Below are 16,716 nucleotides of genomic sequence, written 5' to 3' on the forward strand. Positions count from 1 at the left end.
AGTGGGTTACTGTGCATTTGAAAAGATTAAGATATATGGTGGCTGAAAATTAACTACAGGATGCATTTAGTGAAGTGGTGTTTCGAGAAAAACCTGAATATTGTCTTGATTTTGTTTCAGAACAAAGTTACATGTGGCCAACAGGAGAAAGTTCTGAAGACATGATCTTTCAATGTAGCCTCACCTGTTGAGTTTGGGAGATTTTTTTCCTCCTAGGATGCTTGATGAATATTATATTATTGTTCTAATTGAAAAGCTGAATTTTTAACCTGTCTGACATGGGTTTAATTTACTTTTATACCTGTTTGTAAACCTTGTGTTTAATATCTATTTTCAGAACCCTTGTTTGAAAATCAGTAACACAAAGCAGTTGTGCTTAAAATTTGTTTTTAGTTTTATAGCAATGTTTGTTTCCTTAGTTGTTGTCCACCTGTGAAAGCCTTACCTAAACACTTGTGATTATTACTCGTGAACTTGTCTTATACCCAGTTTGTTGCACTCAATTGACACTCATTATGTTTTTATGATATTTTGGTGTCCCCGTCTGTAAAGTGAGAATTGGATTAAATAATCTCTTCTGGCTCTAAGAGAATCCTAATAACAGTTACTGAGTATCTGTGAATGTCTCAGGTACTATGTTAGGTGCTTGTATTTTTTTTCTTACAGCAGACTTGCAAGAAAGATACTACTCTCATTTTAAGGTGAGGTCTGGAGTCTAGATCTAGAGTTTAGAAGAAGGGAACTTGTTCACGTCATATACAGAGAGGGTAGGTGAAGACTCCGGGATTCAAATCTAGGTCTGATTGCCTCCAGAGCCTTTCCAGCTGAATCTTTTCACTTTATGCTTTTTCTCTTGGGTTTGTATCATTCCTCTCAGGTAGAGGGTGAATTCTTTTGGTGCAAGTCACTAAATTCGTTAGTGACTCTATTTCTGTATCATCTTATATACAACGGTCATGAAGCCCTTATTTGTTAGTAAGTTGTGTCCCACTTTTTGTAAGTCGTGTCCCACTTTTTGTAGCCTGCCAGGCGCCTCTGTCCATGGGATTTCGCTGGAGTGGGTTGCCATTTCCTTCTCCGGGGGATCTTCCTGACCCAGGGACTGAACCTTGGGTCTCCTGCATTGACAGACAAATTCTTTATCTCTGAGCCACCAGGGAAGCCCTATATACTAGGAACTATTTAATAAATGTTTTGTTTTGGTGCTGTAATTAGGAGATAGTGCAAGATATTTACAATAATTCTATCCTTACTGTTCTAAATGGGGGGGGGGGGGAATCTTGATTTCCAAATCTTATTTATATAATTAAATTTAATGTTGACTGTTTCTATTTCTTTAACTGAGGAAAGCCCTGAAGAAAGTGAGAGAAAGAAATTCCTAATTACTTTCCACAAATCAGAGAGTAGAGGAATTAGAAATACAGTGAGATCACAAATATGGAGTAAAGGATTTATCGTCTGAGAATAGTATATAAGTGCGGCATGGGTTGAGAAGTAAAAATGAAAAAATGAACTGGAAAACAGAAGAAAAACTCGACCAGATAAGGGCTTCATGATTTTGTTAGCTCAGTTTGGGAGGTGAAAAAGTGGAAAATCATGAGGATTATGAAAGTACTGATACTTATTTTGTACTATTTTTTACCAGAGTTCTAGACATTATATATGACATGCTAGGCATAAACACTTTATTCATATTATCTGATAATTTTTTAGCTAATAATATCATGAACGAGCTCTTGAGTCCTTTTCTTTTTGATAAATGTGAAAACTTAGTTTTGATTCATAGACATTTTGCATTGCTTTTATTTCTGAGTATTTTAAATATTCTTTTTTAGTAAGTATTCTTTTATGTTCTAGTGTAACAACTTAAATTTTATGACCCCCTTTGCTAAGTTCTGCAAAAAACGAGTCCCTACTCTTCAGTGTGATTGATTCATTTTTTACTGTGAAATATGCCCAGTGTTTTGAAATTTACTAAAGGTCAAACTCTTTAGAAAGAAGAACCTGTGTTGAATGAGCTGTAGCTATGCTCATAGGATGAGCAGCTGATGACAGCAGCTAGCAGTCATTGTTTACTTCCTATGTGCCAAGCGTTATTAAATGTTATTTATGTTCATTGTCATCTTTAATATTCTGAGATAGATATTATCATTATCCCCATTTTACAGATGAGAAAACTGAGCCTGAGAGAGGTAGCCGACCCAAGGACACAGAGCTAAAACGTGTTGGAACCAGGGTTTGAATCCTGGCACTGAGACTCTAGACTCTTAAGCTCTTAACCTTAATACACCAAGAAAAACTGTCATCACCATTTACCACCTGGGTCCAGTAGATCTGTTAAAATTTCTTACACCTTTAAGTCAGATCTTGAATAATTTACAGAAGTAAAAATAAAGGAATAGTAAAAAAAAAAAAAAAGTGTATTAGAAATGTTAATGAAATTTAAAAATAGCGCATGCAGAGTTTTGTTCTGTATTTTCCTGGTTTTGAATGTATATGTACCTGAAATGGATGACATCATTTAAATGTAATTAGCTGTTCATCATCCATCATACATGAGCCTACATGTTTTTAATAACGTCTCTTCAGAGGCCTTAGCTTATGTTTTCTTCTGGTTCTACTGGTACTTGCAATACTTTGTGTGTGTGTGTATGTGTGTTAAAATATGCATGTAATAAAATTTACCATTTTGACCTTTGTTAGGCTTATAGTTCAGTGGCATTTAAGTACATTCACATTGTGTGATCACCACTATAATCCATCCCTGGAACTGTTTCATCTTCCCTGATGCAATAATTTTTAATTGTATAAGATAGTTTTTAAAGTAAATTTGTAGTTTTGCTGAAGCAGGGATAACCATCATCTTTGCTCATAAAACATTCTTTTAGATTTATGAACACCAGATAGTTAGTCCAGTGTTTTTTTTTTTTTTTTTAATTTGTGTTCTTTCCTTTTACTCACCTTCGTGTACACTTCGCATTTGTCCACATTTGAACTGTATCAGCATCATAAATGATAACAGAATATGTCAGCTCTTTTGCAAAACAGGTTCTTGTTAAAGTATGTAAAGAGTCCTTCTTGTTGAATACTAACTGGATATTTCATATTTCCTTTTTGATCTTAGAAATTCATTGTCCAACTCACTGATCCTTTAAAAAATAATTTTTGAGGTAAAATTCACATAACACAAAATTAACTTAAAATTTTTTTTTAGTTATTTCTTAATTTTAATTCACGTATAGTTGAATAGTAATTTATACCAATCGGCTGTACAGCAAAGTGACTCAGTTATGTACATATATATATTCTTATATTCTTTTCAAAATTAGCCATTTTAAAGTGAACAGTTTAATATCATTTCAGTTTAGTTCAGTCACTCAGTCGTGTCTGACTCTTTACGACCCCACGAACCGCAGCACGCCAGGCCTCCCTGTCCATCACCAACTTCTGGAGTTTTCCCAAACTCATGTCCATTGAGTTGGTGATGGCATCCAACCATCTCATCCTCTGTTGTCCCCTTCTCCTCCTGCCCTCAATCTTTCCCAGCATCAGGGTCTTTTCCAGTGAGTCAGCTCTTTGCATCAGGTGGCCAAAGTATTGGAGTTTCAGCTTCAACATCAGTCCTACCAATGAACACCCTGGACTGATCTCCTTTAGGATGGACTGGTTGGGTCTCCTTGCAATCCAAGGGACTCGCAAGAGTCTTCTCCAACACCACAGCTCAAAAGCATCAATTCTTCTGTGCTCAGCTTTCTTTATAGTCCATCTCTCACATCCATGCACGACCACTGGAAAAACCATAGCCTTGACTAGACGGACCTTTGTTGACAAAGTAATGTCTCTGGTTTTTAATATGCTATCCAGGTTGGTCATAACCTTCCTTCCAAGGAGTAAGCGTCTTTTAATTTCATGGCTGCAATCACCATCTGCAGTGATTTTGGAGTCCCCCAAAATAAAGTTAGCCACTGTTTCCATTGTTTCCCCATCTATTTGCCATGAAGGGATGGGACCGGATGCCATGATCTTAGTTTTCTGAATGTTGAGCTTTAAGCCAACTTTTTCACTCTCCTCTTTCACTTTCATTAAGAGGCTCTTTAGTTCTTCTTCACTTTCTGCCATAAGGGTGGTGTCATCTGCATATCTGAGGTTATTGATTTCTCCCGGCAATCTTGATTCCAGCTTGTGCTTCCTCCAGCCCAGCGTTTTCTCATGATGTACTCTGCATAGAAGTTAAATAAGCAGGGTGACAATATACAGCTTTGATGTACTCCTTTTCCTATTTGGAACCAGTCTGTTGTTCCATGTCCAGTTCTAACTGTTGCTTCCTGACCTGCATACAGGTTTCTGAAGAGGCAGGTCAGGTGGTCTGGTATTCCCATCTCTTTAAGAATTTTCCACATTTTGTTATGATCCACACAGTCAAAGGCTTTGGCATAGTCAATAAAGCAGACATAGATGTTTTTCTGGAACTCTCTTGCTTTTTGGATGATCCAGCGGATGTTGCCAATTTGATCTCTGGTTCCTCTGCCTTTTCTAAAACCAGCTTGAGCATCTGGAAGTTCACGGTTCATGTATTGTTGAAGCCTGGCTTGGAGAATTTTGAGCATTACTTTACTAGTGTGTGAGATGAGTGCAATTGTGCGGTAGTTTGAGCATTCTTTGGCATTGCCTTTCTTAGGGATTGGAATGAAAACCTTTTCCAATCATTTAGTAGTTTCATAATGTTGTACAACTACCCTCTGTATATATTAATAGTTCTGAAACATTTCCATTCTTCTGAAGTAAAATCCCCTATCCATTAAGCAGTTTCTCCATTTTATTCCTTTCCCTGGCCCCTGGCAATCACCAGTCTGCATTTTATCTCTATGGATTTATATATTTTGGATACATCATATAAATGGAATCATTCAGTATATGACGTTTTGCACATGACTTCTTTCACAGAGCATGTTTTGAGATTCATCCACTCTGTAACATTTATCAATATTTAGTGCCTTTTTATAGTTGAATAACATTCCATATATTCCACTGTATGTATATATAGAATTTGTTTTATCTTTTCCTTCTTTTATGGACATTTGGGCTCTTTCCACCTTTTGGCTGTTGTGAATAGTGATGGTATAAACATGGGTGTACATGTACTTGTTTTGAATACCTGTTTTCAGTTCTTTTGGATATATACCTGGGAGTAGAATTTCTGGGTCATGTGGTAATTCTGTGTTGAACTTTTTGAAGAACTCCAGAGTTTCCAGCATTCCTTGGATTTTAAGTTTGAGAAAATTATCTAGGGTATTGCCAGTGGTCTAAGATGTTGTTTATATAGGGTGATTTTACCTGAATGATTTGGCAATGTCTGGAGACATTTTTTTTAAAGTATAGTTGATTTGTAATATTGTGTTAGTTTCTAGTGTGCAGCAAAGTGATTCATTTTTATACACACACACACACATTTGTATTAGATTGTTTTCCATTATGTGTTATTATAAGACATTGAACATTGTTCACCATGTTATACGGCAAATCCTTGTTACTTGCCTATTTTCTGAATAGTAGTTTATACTGTTAATCCCATACTCATAGTTTATCCCTTCCTCACCCCCTTTCCCCTTTGGTGACTGTTTCTTTCCTGTGTCTGTGAGTTTGTTTTTGTTTTGCCTATAGATTTATTTGCATTATTTTTTTAGATCCCACATATAAGTGACATAATTTTTATCCTCTCTGTTTGACTTTGCTTAGTATGATAATCTCTAGGTCCATCTATGTTGCTGCAAGTGGCAGTGGTTCATTCTATTTTTTATGGCTGAGTAATATTCGTGTGTGTGTGTGTGTGTGTGAAATATTCTTGAACCAATCATCTGTTGATGGGCACTTGGGTTGCCTCCACGTCTTGACTTTTGTAAATAGTGCTGCTACAAACATTGGGATACATGTATCTTTTCTAATTGTCATCTTGTCCGGATATATGCCCAGGAGTCGGATTGCTGGATCATATGGTAGTTCTAATTTTAGTTTTTTAAGAAACCTCCATGTTGTTTTTCATAATAGCTGCACCGGTTGGCATCCCCACCAACAGGGCAGGAAGGTTCCCTTTTTTGGAGACAGTTGTGATTATCACAGCTGTACTTGCTATGGGATCTAGTGGGTAGGGGCCAGGGATGCTGCTGAACATCCTGTAAGGCACAAGACAGCCCTCTACAACAGAAAAATTCCTTGGTTCTGACTGTCAGTAGTGCCAGAGAAACCTTGGTTTAGTCAATTTTATTGTCATCATTAGAGTGCTGGTTTTTTTTTTTTTTTTACATTCACCTCGTGAATCTCTAATAATTGTGAAACTTTTTCTCTGTCAGTTCTCTCTTTGCTGTTAGGGGAAGAATATGAGGGATTGTGAAGTACTAGTTCAATGAAAGCTAACAAAAAAGACTACAAAGATGGTATCTTTGGTATTTTGTATCTTTTTGAAAGATGAAGCAGTGCTTTGGGCATCACCATAAAGACTGAAAGATGATGCAGTGGCTATAACGTATTTCACTGTTGCATTATTTGGGGTGATTACTTCTCTATTGCATTTTTGGGGTGATCCTCCATTTTCTCCTTAGTTTAGTCTTTTTTGGCATAGTTGAGAATTATTGATTAGGACATGTCAGAGTAATTCCTAGGATAATGAAATAACAAACTTTAAAGATACAGGGAAATTAACCACTAAGATTCCATAATATATTACAGATTTCTAATAATGTGCAATGAACCTATATGGTAATTTTGTTCTATTTAAAAATGAATAAATCTTCTTTGTTCTTTAAAACTCCTCTAGAAAGACTGAAAGTCATGAGATAGCAATCTTTACATATAATTAGAACAGCTCAAAAAAAACTTTAGGGACAAAATTTGGATACAGGGATAATCACTATGCTCTATATATAGCTCCCTTGGGTGGTATTTCACTCTGTACTCTCAGGACATTATAATTAAAAATCAATTTTGATTTCTATTTTGTTTTTAGAAATTTTGCTTGATATATTTCCCTCCTTAGTTCTCAAAATAATTATATCTTATTTAATTAATTAATTAATTTTTTTTTAGGAGAGAGGGGGGAAAAAAAAAGCCTTCAGAAAAATTATACCTGCCAGTATTAACAAGAACTTGAATTAAGAAATTTTTCATACTCAGCAAATTGAAGCTTAACACCACAAGAGCTGTAGCTACTGACCAGGTAAGAATTAAGAATGTATTTTACTTTTATTTATTCTTTCAGGATATTGTTATAACAATATTATGAAAATGTGTTACTTTTAACACAGATCAAAAGCCCAGATTTAAGAACTCTTGAAAGTCACAAGTAGCATTTTTGTTCTTGTCTGCTTTCTATAAACTTCTTAAAAGTAGTGTAATTTAGAACACTTCTCAATATATTGCATTTCCAAATGTTGGTTTTTTATTAAACCTTATTATCTTATCTTAAATGTTTTAGTTTGCTAAATATTTTTTTCTGTTTGCTGAGACATCTCATTTTGCTAAAAACACAAGTTTGACCTGCCAGATTTTCTTTCCCTCTGCTCCCCACATAGCTCATGTATATTCACAGCATCTGGAGTCTGTGTAAAGTCATCAGAAACAACACAGGGGGAATAGATAAACTGAACACAGCTGGGAATTTACTTTGGCCTGGAATATATAAAGTGTCTAAATTTTTTCCCCCATTTGTTCTTTATGTTAGTAAGCTTGCACTGATCCAAAAGAATTTTTTTTTTCTTGGAAGGGAATAGTATTTTGCAGAGGAATAAATGTCTTTTATATTTTAAATACACAGGGCTTTATTTTGTTTTGTTTTCAGTCAACAGCCATTAAAAAGTACTGTGTATTGAATGACATATTTGAGTTATGGAATTTTAATGAGAATTTAATGGAGAATTTATTTGTAAATGTTGCTGTTAGGAGTGTTAGTTAAGATTGTGAAGTGGAAGTTTTGTTTGGACTATCAAGTTTTCTTATGTGCCTTTTTGTTTTTTAAAGAGAGTTTATCTGTTATCAGTCTCACAAACTGGTGGAGTGAAGGATGCCAGACCCAAAACATGTTATTTTGTTTATATAAAACTCAAAAACCCTGAGAAGGTTTGCTGTTAGACCTTGGAATTCTACCTTTGCAGGGTGTTGGAGAATAGGAAGGGAACATAAGAGATTCTTAGGTGCTGGTAAGGTTCTTTCTTCGTCTAGGTGGTGGTTATGGTGGTATGTTCACTTTGTACAGATTGCATGGTTGTTGTATCATTTGGGCACTTTTATAAATTAGGATTTGAATGAAGTTTGCAGTATTAACAGTGTTAAATATTTGCAGGATTAAATTGTTAGCAGTTTCAACAAACATGATTAGGCAATAGTGTAATGATTATAAGTTAGAGTTAGTAGAGCTGTTCTAACTAGTATAACAAAGTGGATAAGTGACTAAATTAATCTGTTAATGTTTGTTTAGTTTCAAATATAGTTTGTAGTGATACCATTTTCTAATACATACATGTAGGAAGAAGAGGAATTTTAAGGCATAGCAGCAGTTTTCAAGTAGAAGAAATTGCTTCATTATTATTTAGTTGTACTAATATTAATTTTTATAATTTGATTACTCCTTTTTGTGTATTTGTGGCCATATTAGTACCCTTGATATTTTTTCCTTTGATTTCTTCTGTGAAAATTTTGAGCTTATAAGAGTATCTTCTGTAGTTACTCCAGAGATGAAAAAAATCAGATCGACATTTCAAAGTTAATCTTCTTTGTATTGATTTACTCTAAAATTGAGACCAGCAGCCGAATTTCCTTGGTGAAAATGGTGTATATCTTCACAGTATCTGATATAATGCAAACTATCTGTGTGGATTCTAGAACACTATCCTAATGCATTTAATGTTTACTTTATAATATTTCGTTTAGGATAATGAGTGTGTTTTAAAGCCTTTGATGCTAATTCAGAGATCCATAATCTGCTCACAATGTCTTTCACATGTAGTTTTGATGATAACTGACAAGCTGTAAGTTAATTAGCACAGAACTTACTAATGAGGATGTTAAAATTTAATTTAAAAGTGAGGATTTTTATTTGTACACTCTGGACAAATTGAAGGAGATTCAATCATACATATGATAAGCATTTCAGGCACTTTTTCCTCATTCAGGTACTTTATTAGATAACAATAAGAAAATATAATTAACTTAATGATAGCAAAGTTTTGAAAGTATGCTAAGATTGCTTGTCTTTAAAACTGGGGATAACCCAAAACCAAAGCAGTAAAATAAGGTCTGTTAATTAGCATGGAAGACAGCTTCTTGAATTAATATGTGGTGTTAATTAACAGGAAGTCTGATGTTGTGTTGTAATTACCACCAATATTTTTGACATACTGAGTGACTGAAGGTGAATTACATAGATAGCAACTGAGTCAACACTTTTGTGCTCAGGAACGTTTCTCTTTGTCTCTGTTTTCTAGAAGTATGGACAGACTTCTTAGACTTGGAGGAGGTATGCCTGGACTGGGCCAGGTTAGTATATGGACTGAGTGTTTCTTTGTGTGTTAATTACAAGCCTTTCACGAGTTATCCAAACAGAAAGAAATCACTCCCAAGAAATTCTCATAGATAACCTTATGGTGAGAAGCTTCCCTTACTGCTGGGCGTTGTATACCAACACTAAATAACTTGTGAGAATATGTTCTATTATCTTAATTTAATTTTCTCCTAGGAATAAGAATTTTCTCTGCTTTGATTTAAACTTTTGAGATACGCAAGATAATCACACTTGCCTTTTGGTTAAAAAAAGAGAGACTCATAATATCCTATTTCTGGTTTACAATGTAGACTAAAAGTAACACATGAAAAAGTAAACATTGCATACTATTGGCAAGATCCAGAAAACCCATAGAATGTATGTACGATCTTAACACTGATAAATTCCTTCTAGTAATTATGATACATGGATGAATAAGTAATACCTCTTTTTCCTTTAAATTTGGTATATATGATTTCTTTCACATTCTTGCTAAAATTAAATTAGTTTTCAGTTAGTTTTAATATTATCTTTTATGTTGTTCTGTACAGTTGAGGCAAATAGCCTCCAGATAGATTTCTATCTTAGGATATTCTGTCTGCTTTCAGCTGAAGAAGAAATTTCTGCTTTTTTTGAATTCTACAGTGATTGTCTTCCCAGTCTTCCAGTCACAAAAAAGATGACTATGTGAGACTTTTATGTAATATATTATTTTATGTTGACATTTTGGGAGTATTTTTCTAACCCACCTTTAGAACCCTTTTAGTGATCAACTTTCCCATATTTCTGTATCACTATCAATGACTTTGTCTTCCTTTATTCATAGTAGTCTAATATTTTGTGTGAGAAATAGTCGTGTTTGAGATTTCATGAAATTTTCAATGTTTCTTAGGCACTTTTACAAGAATTCTGTGTTAGGCCCATTGTGCTTGATGACTAATAAACCTTTTCCTTTTAGGATGTTGAAATCATTTTATGATTCTGTATTTTATCCTTGTATAGACCATTTGTTAGTTTTGGCTATTTCTCATGTTCCTTTTCTGTAAGCATGTTTCTTTATGATTCTTCATTTTTCTAAAATCTTTGTAATACGTTTGCTTAAGAGGTCTAAGTTTCCCTGAACTTGGCCCCTAAAGCTGCTTTCATACTTTTGCAAACATTATAGATAGCTTCTAGAATTTTCTGATTCATTCTAAAATCAGCAATAATATTGTTTAAGTATATAAAAGTGTCAAAAGTGAACTGAGGTGGTGTATAGACGCTTCACATTAGCCTGCAAATTACATGTAGGTAAAGGTATTACCTTACTGGAATTCTTAAGAGAAGTTGCTTCAAATTTAAATACCAAAATAACTTTTCCCGTAAGTATTAGATGCAGTAAATTATATATCCATGCCAGAAATCCATGCCTGGAAATTGCTGGACATGAAATGATGGTTTGACGGACCACAAATTGATTTACAACATACCTCGGTGACCACTGCAGACCTTTGCATTGAGCGGAACACTAAGAGTTGGTTCAGTAACCTGGCCTTGGTTTTGGATAATTTCATCAGCACGTGTTCCTCCTCAATTTGTATTCTTATTTGAACTTAAAATTGTGTTGTCTGAGAATCTGTTACTTCATGTGTTTCATTTTTCTGATTAGATGACAGACTTTCAAAAGAATGATATATGGGGTTCTTATTTCTGTGATAACCTCGTTTGTCAAATACTAGGTGTTCAATAATTATATTTTTTCTTAAAATTTTATTTTGCCCTTGTTCTAGCTGTTACTTCAACAAAATGAAGTGTTGTGTATTATTTTGTAATAAGGAGTGGAAAAAGTTAAGTATTGTTTATTAAAAAAATTTGTTTTTGGCTGTGCATGCATGGCATCCAGGATCTTAGTTCTCTGACCAGGGATCAAACCCACGCCTCTGCAGTGGAAGCAGGGAGTCTTAACCACTGGAGTGCCAGGGAAGTCCCAAGTGTATTATTTAGTTTTAATAAAAAGTCAAAGTTCTTTGGATTGATAATAGCTCATTTCCATTTGATAATGTGTAGCAGCCAATAAAAGTAGAAAAGGAGATATAAGTTGTTTTATCCCTCCAAAAATAAGTGGGAAATGTTACTGTCTTACCATAAAATGGAAAAGTCAGAATTTCTTCATAAATAGGGGCAGGTTACTTGCTGTTAACCTTGCCGATGGCCCTTTAAAACATTGACATTGTAGCAGAAGTAAGTTTTCCATCCATCCTACTGACTCAGCTTTCTTTGACTAGAAATGACATTTCTCTTTTCCCTGGCCAATCCTTTCACTTATTCTCTGATCCCATCCTGTCTTGAAACCTTACTCATCTCCACTGACCTTTTTCTCTGTTACAAAGATATTTAAATGTCCTGTATCCCCCCAAAACTGCACTGCATCCTGCCATTAAATGTTTCATTTCCAGAATTCCTGTAGTAATAGCTTAGGCTCACGTATTCTACCTCCTTACTTCCATTGAGTGATGAGATTATATTCTGGCCTCCTCCATTACTGTACTAGAATTGTTCAAATTGTCAAGTGAGCCATCACTTTGAGTTCTCTTTTCACTGTTTTAATATATTGCATTGTTCACAGTGTCTTTCTTGAATCTTTCTTCCATTAGCTTTATCCTGTTACTTTTCCTAGTTTTTCATTATGGTATGTATACCTTATAAGACAACTTAAAGTTTTTTTTTAATATTACATTTTAAAATGTTATTATTTGAACAGTAGCAGGCTAAAATCATTAAATCTGTCCATAATACCCTACTTCAGTATAACTTATCAGTAGTGAAGCAAAAACAGATGTTTTGTTAGAACTATTACAGTTTGTAAATGAATAGCTTTTTGTTTCAAATATGTTTTTATTTTCTTTGCTACAGTGCTTATGAACTTGAAATTACTGAAAGATGTGAGATGATTGTATTAAAAGCATTTATTGCTCTCCTTAGACTACCTGATTGTCTTTATAACTATCCCAACCTAGGTCTTGGCAACTAAGCTATTTCCAAAAGCAGTCAAGACTAAACCCAAGAGATGGGCATAGCCAAAGCATAGTCAGCAGTCTCTAAAAGTTTCTTTTAAAATAATTTAATAATAGTTACTTTATTTTATTTATTTATATTTTGGCCTTGCCACGTGGCTTACAGATCTTAGTTCTCTGATGGGGGATCGAACTCGTGTTTCCTGAAGTGGAAGCTCAGTCCTAACCACTGGACCACCAGGGAATTCCACCCACAAGTTTAGGGGCTTCCCTTCTGATCTAGTGGCTAAGACTCTGCACTCCCAATGCAGGGGGCCTGGGTTTAATCCCTGGTCAGGAAACTAGATCCCACATGCCCGTTCATGCCATAACTGAAAGATTCTGCATGCCACAGCTGAGACCTGGTGCAGCCCAATAAATACATATTAAAACAAATTTAAATAAAAGTTTAAGTCTGTTGGTCAATTTTAACTTTAGAAAGAGTTAAGATAAGCTTAAAAGTAAATGAAACTGGAGTAAAATGTCAGTGGCATTATCTTGTATTTGAATTCTTTAGACCAGTGTTTTGACTTTTTTAATATGTTGGTTGGTATGCTATAGGGAATACCAAAGTAAACGAGAATATCATTATTTAGTCTAGGGACCTAACAATCTAGTAGACATATAGCAGTTATGTTTTAAGGGCCTGGCACATATTAACTACTTCGAATTAGCAAATGTTAGTGCTTATTATAAATAATGTGATTTTTATAGGATATGGTATTTAAGTTTTTACACAAAAAGGGAAAGTGAGACTGAATTGAGGAAATGATGCTTGAACTAAATTTTGTATTATAACAAAGAAATAACTGAGAAAAGCCAGGAGAGTAAGCGATATGAGGGGAAATAGTGGGAAAGGAAGCTGGTAAGGGAGTTTGGAGTAGATTAGATACAGGCATTCAACAGGTATTGAATGCCATTCTTAGTGATTTGACTTTTTCTCCAATTGTTGTACTTTGATGAAGACTTTTTATTTTTTTATCAGAGCTGTGAGATAATTCCACCTGTGTTTTTAAAAAGTAATTCTAGTGGTAGTTTGGAGACTAGGTAGGAGGAAAGAGTTTAAAGTCATCAATTATATGAAATATTATTGGCTTTTATCCTTCTAGGAACATAGTAGGATTATGCCTTTCCATCATTTTTGAATTTGGTCTGCTTGTGATTTTGCTTTGGCCAGTTGAGTGTGAATTGGAAATTAACAGGTCACTTTTAGACAGAAACTTTAAGGATCAGTGTGTGATTTGTTTGCCCTGGTAACCCAGGAAGCATGGAAATGGAATCTCTCTGAATGGAATCTCTCTGAGAGAGAGAGACATAACAACCTGTAAGTCAGAAATCCTATGACTTTTGTGTGAAATTCTTGAATTTTTTTAGTCTCTAGTTTTTAAGAAACATGGTATAGGCCCAACTAAACACAAACTAAAAGCATATGTTTTACCTGTAAGTTACCAGATTGTATCTTTCTAACACTGACTTCAGTAACTTCTGATGCAAAAATAAGGGAAAATACTATAGGGGGTGGTCAGAAAAAGCTTTTTGAAAGTGGTGAGATGTAAGATACATTTTGAAGGGTTATTCTGGGTGACTAGACTTAAAAAAAGCTTCACAAATTGAATATGATCTGTTTTATTTGTTATAACTCCCAAATCCACAGTGTATGGATTTTTTATTTAAAACCAATAACTATTTGTTGGTTTCTGTTATGAGTCTTAGAGCAGAAATGTTCTTTCAATTATTTATCGTATAGGTTTTAGTGTAACATTTTATAGAAGGGATTAATTTAATATAGTAATGGGGGAAATGACTGGAATAAATGAAGAAATAACACCATTTTCATGAATGATGAGTTTCAATATCACATGCCAGTTCTCTCCAGTTAATCGTAAATTCAATGCAGTTCCAATAAATATACCAACCAGAATTTTTGTGGAATTAGAAAACTGAATATAAAATTTATATCGGAGAAAAAAACCCACAAGAATAGCAAAGAGATTCTTAGAAAGGAAAAAGAAATTTTGTTTTACCAAATATCAAAATATATTTTAGCGCTGTGTGACTCAAGTAGTGTTTTGCTGGTAGAGAGATAGGTGGTTGTTGTTCGGTCACCAAGTTGTGTCTGATTCTTTGCAACTCCACGGACTGTAGCACGTCAGGCCTCCCTGTCCGTCACCTTCTCCTGGAGTCTGCCCAAGACAGAGATAGGTAGATCAGTATAGTCGAATAGAAAGTCCAGAAATAGACACATGTATATACGGAAACTTGATTTATAGTAGAGATGGCATTAAAAATTAATGGGGAAGGAGTGGCCTATTCATTAAATGATGCTGAAGCAGGTGGCTTGCTTTATGGGAAGGAAAACTAATACTAAATTCCTACCTAATTCTGTACACAAAAATCTATAGCAAGTGGATTAAAGATCTACCTATGAAAATTAAACTTTATAATTTTGGAAGACACACCTATTAGGATAGTTATTATCCAAAAAATGTAGCAAGTAAGCAACTGTTGGTGAGAGTATAGAGAAACCCTTGTGCATTGCTGGTAGGAATGTAAAATTGTGTGACCTCTGTGGAAAATGGTATGGTGGTTCCTCAAAAAATTAAATAGAATTATATGATCCAGCAATTCCATATCTGGGTATATAGCCCAAATAATTGAAATTAGGGGCTCAAATAGATATTTGTACAGCCACTTTATAGCAGCAGCATTTGTAATAGCCAAAAGGTAGAAGCCAAAAGGTATTGATGGCTCACTGGATAAACAAAATGTGGTATATTAATATTGTGGATTATTATTCAACCTAAAAAGGGCTGACACATGCGTCAACATGGGTGAACCTTGAAGACATTATTCTGAATGAAATTAACCAGTCACAAAAGGACAAATATTTTATGATTTCGCTTAAATGAGTTACTAGTCTGATTCATAGAGACAAAAAGTAGGATGGTGGCTGCCAGGAGTTGGGGGTTGTGGTGGAATGAAGAGTTGGTGTTTAGTGGTACAGGGTTTCAGGTTGGGAAGACGAAAGTTCTGTAGACGGTGGTGATGATTGTACTGCTGCTGCTGCTGCTAAGTCGCTTCAGTCGTGTCTGACTCTGTGCGACCCCATAGATGGCAGACAACCAGGCTCCCCTGTCCCTGGGATTCTCCAGGCAAGAACACTGGAGTGGGTTGCCATTTCCTTCTCCAGTGCATGAAAGTGAAAAGTGAAAGTGAAGATGCTCAGTCGTGTCCGACTCTTAGTGACCCCATGGACAGCAGCCTACCAGGCTCCTCTGTCCCTGGGATTCTCCAGGCAAGAGTACTGGAGTGTGTTGCCATTGCCTTCTCCAACGATGGTACAACAGTGTGAATGTACTTAATGCCATGAAATTGTACACTTAACAGTGGTTAAAATGGTAAATTTTATGTTATGAAAATAAAACAAGTGTTAGATTAATTTTTTTTAAACAAACACTTGTGAAGTGTTAATGAAGGCTTAGGAAGCAACAATTCTCATGGAAGCCTTTTTTTCCTTAGGGTTGGTCTGGGTGTGACAGTTTGGATTATTGAAAAATTGCAAAGTACTTAAGTATCAAAATGCATTATGATGAAATATTATATAGCAGTTAAAGTGAACCAGATTCTATATCTCAGTATGCATAATACAAACATTAAGAGAAAATTTCAGGTTGTAGATATATACATACACTATGAAAGCGTTAATGTTAATTCTTAAAACAGAATAACTTTTTTTATTTTGTTTTTAGAATAACTTTTTTTTAAAGGTAAAAGTATTACAAGTTCTAAAGCATCTCTGTCCAATAGAACTTTATGCTGTGAAGGAAATGTGCTGTATGTGCTAATACAATAGCTATTGGCCATATGTGGCTATTATTAAGGACTTCACAAGTGGCGCTAGTGGTAAAGAACCACCTGCCAATGCAGGAGATGTTAAGAGTTGCAGGTTCCATCCCTGGGTTGGGAAGATCCTCTGGAGGAGGGCACAGCAACCCACTCCAGTATTCTCACTTAGAGAGTTCCATGGATAGAGGAGCCTGGCAGGCTATGGTCCACAGGGTTGCAAAGAGCAGACATGACTGAAGTGACTTAGCATGCACACATGGCTATTATTAAGCCTTTGAAATGTGACTGGAACAACTGAATTTTTAATTT

The 16,716-nt window shown here is 35.0% G+C and overlaps 1 protein-coding gene across 1 annotated transcript in view; it reads left to right on the plus strand.

Moving 5' to 3' along the window:
• The window catches only part of PSMD14 (proteasome 26S subunit, non-ATPase 14), a 99,864-nt gene that overhangs the window by 1,577 nt on the left and 81,571 nt on the right, over positions 1-16,716 (plus strand). Inside the window, exons 2-3 of the mRNA XM_043487704.1 lie at positions 7,081-7,210; positions 9,474-9,525. Of these exons, the coding sequence (XP_043343639.1) occupies positions 9,478-9,525 (48 nt within the window). The 5' untranslated portion in view covers positions 7,081-7,210; positions 9,474-9,477. The remainder of the gene's footprint in view (positions 1-7,080; positions 7,211-9,473; positions 9,526-16,716) is intronic.

Source organism: Cervus canadensis, chromosome 15, assembly GCF_019320065.1.
Source record: "Cervus canadensis isolate Bull #8, Minnesota chromosome 15, ASM1932006v1, whole genome shotgun sequence".
In the NCBI taxonomy this organism is placed as follows: domain Eukaryota; kingdom Metazoa; phylum Chordata; class Mammalia; order Artiodactyla; family Cervidae; genus Cervus; species Cervus canadensis.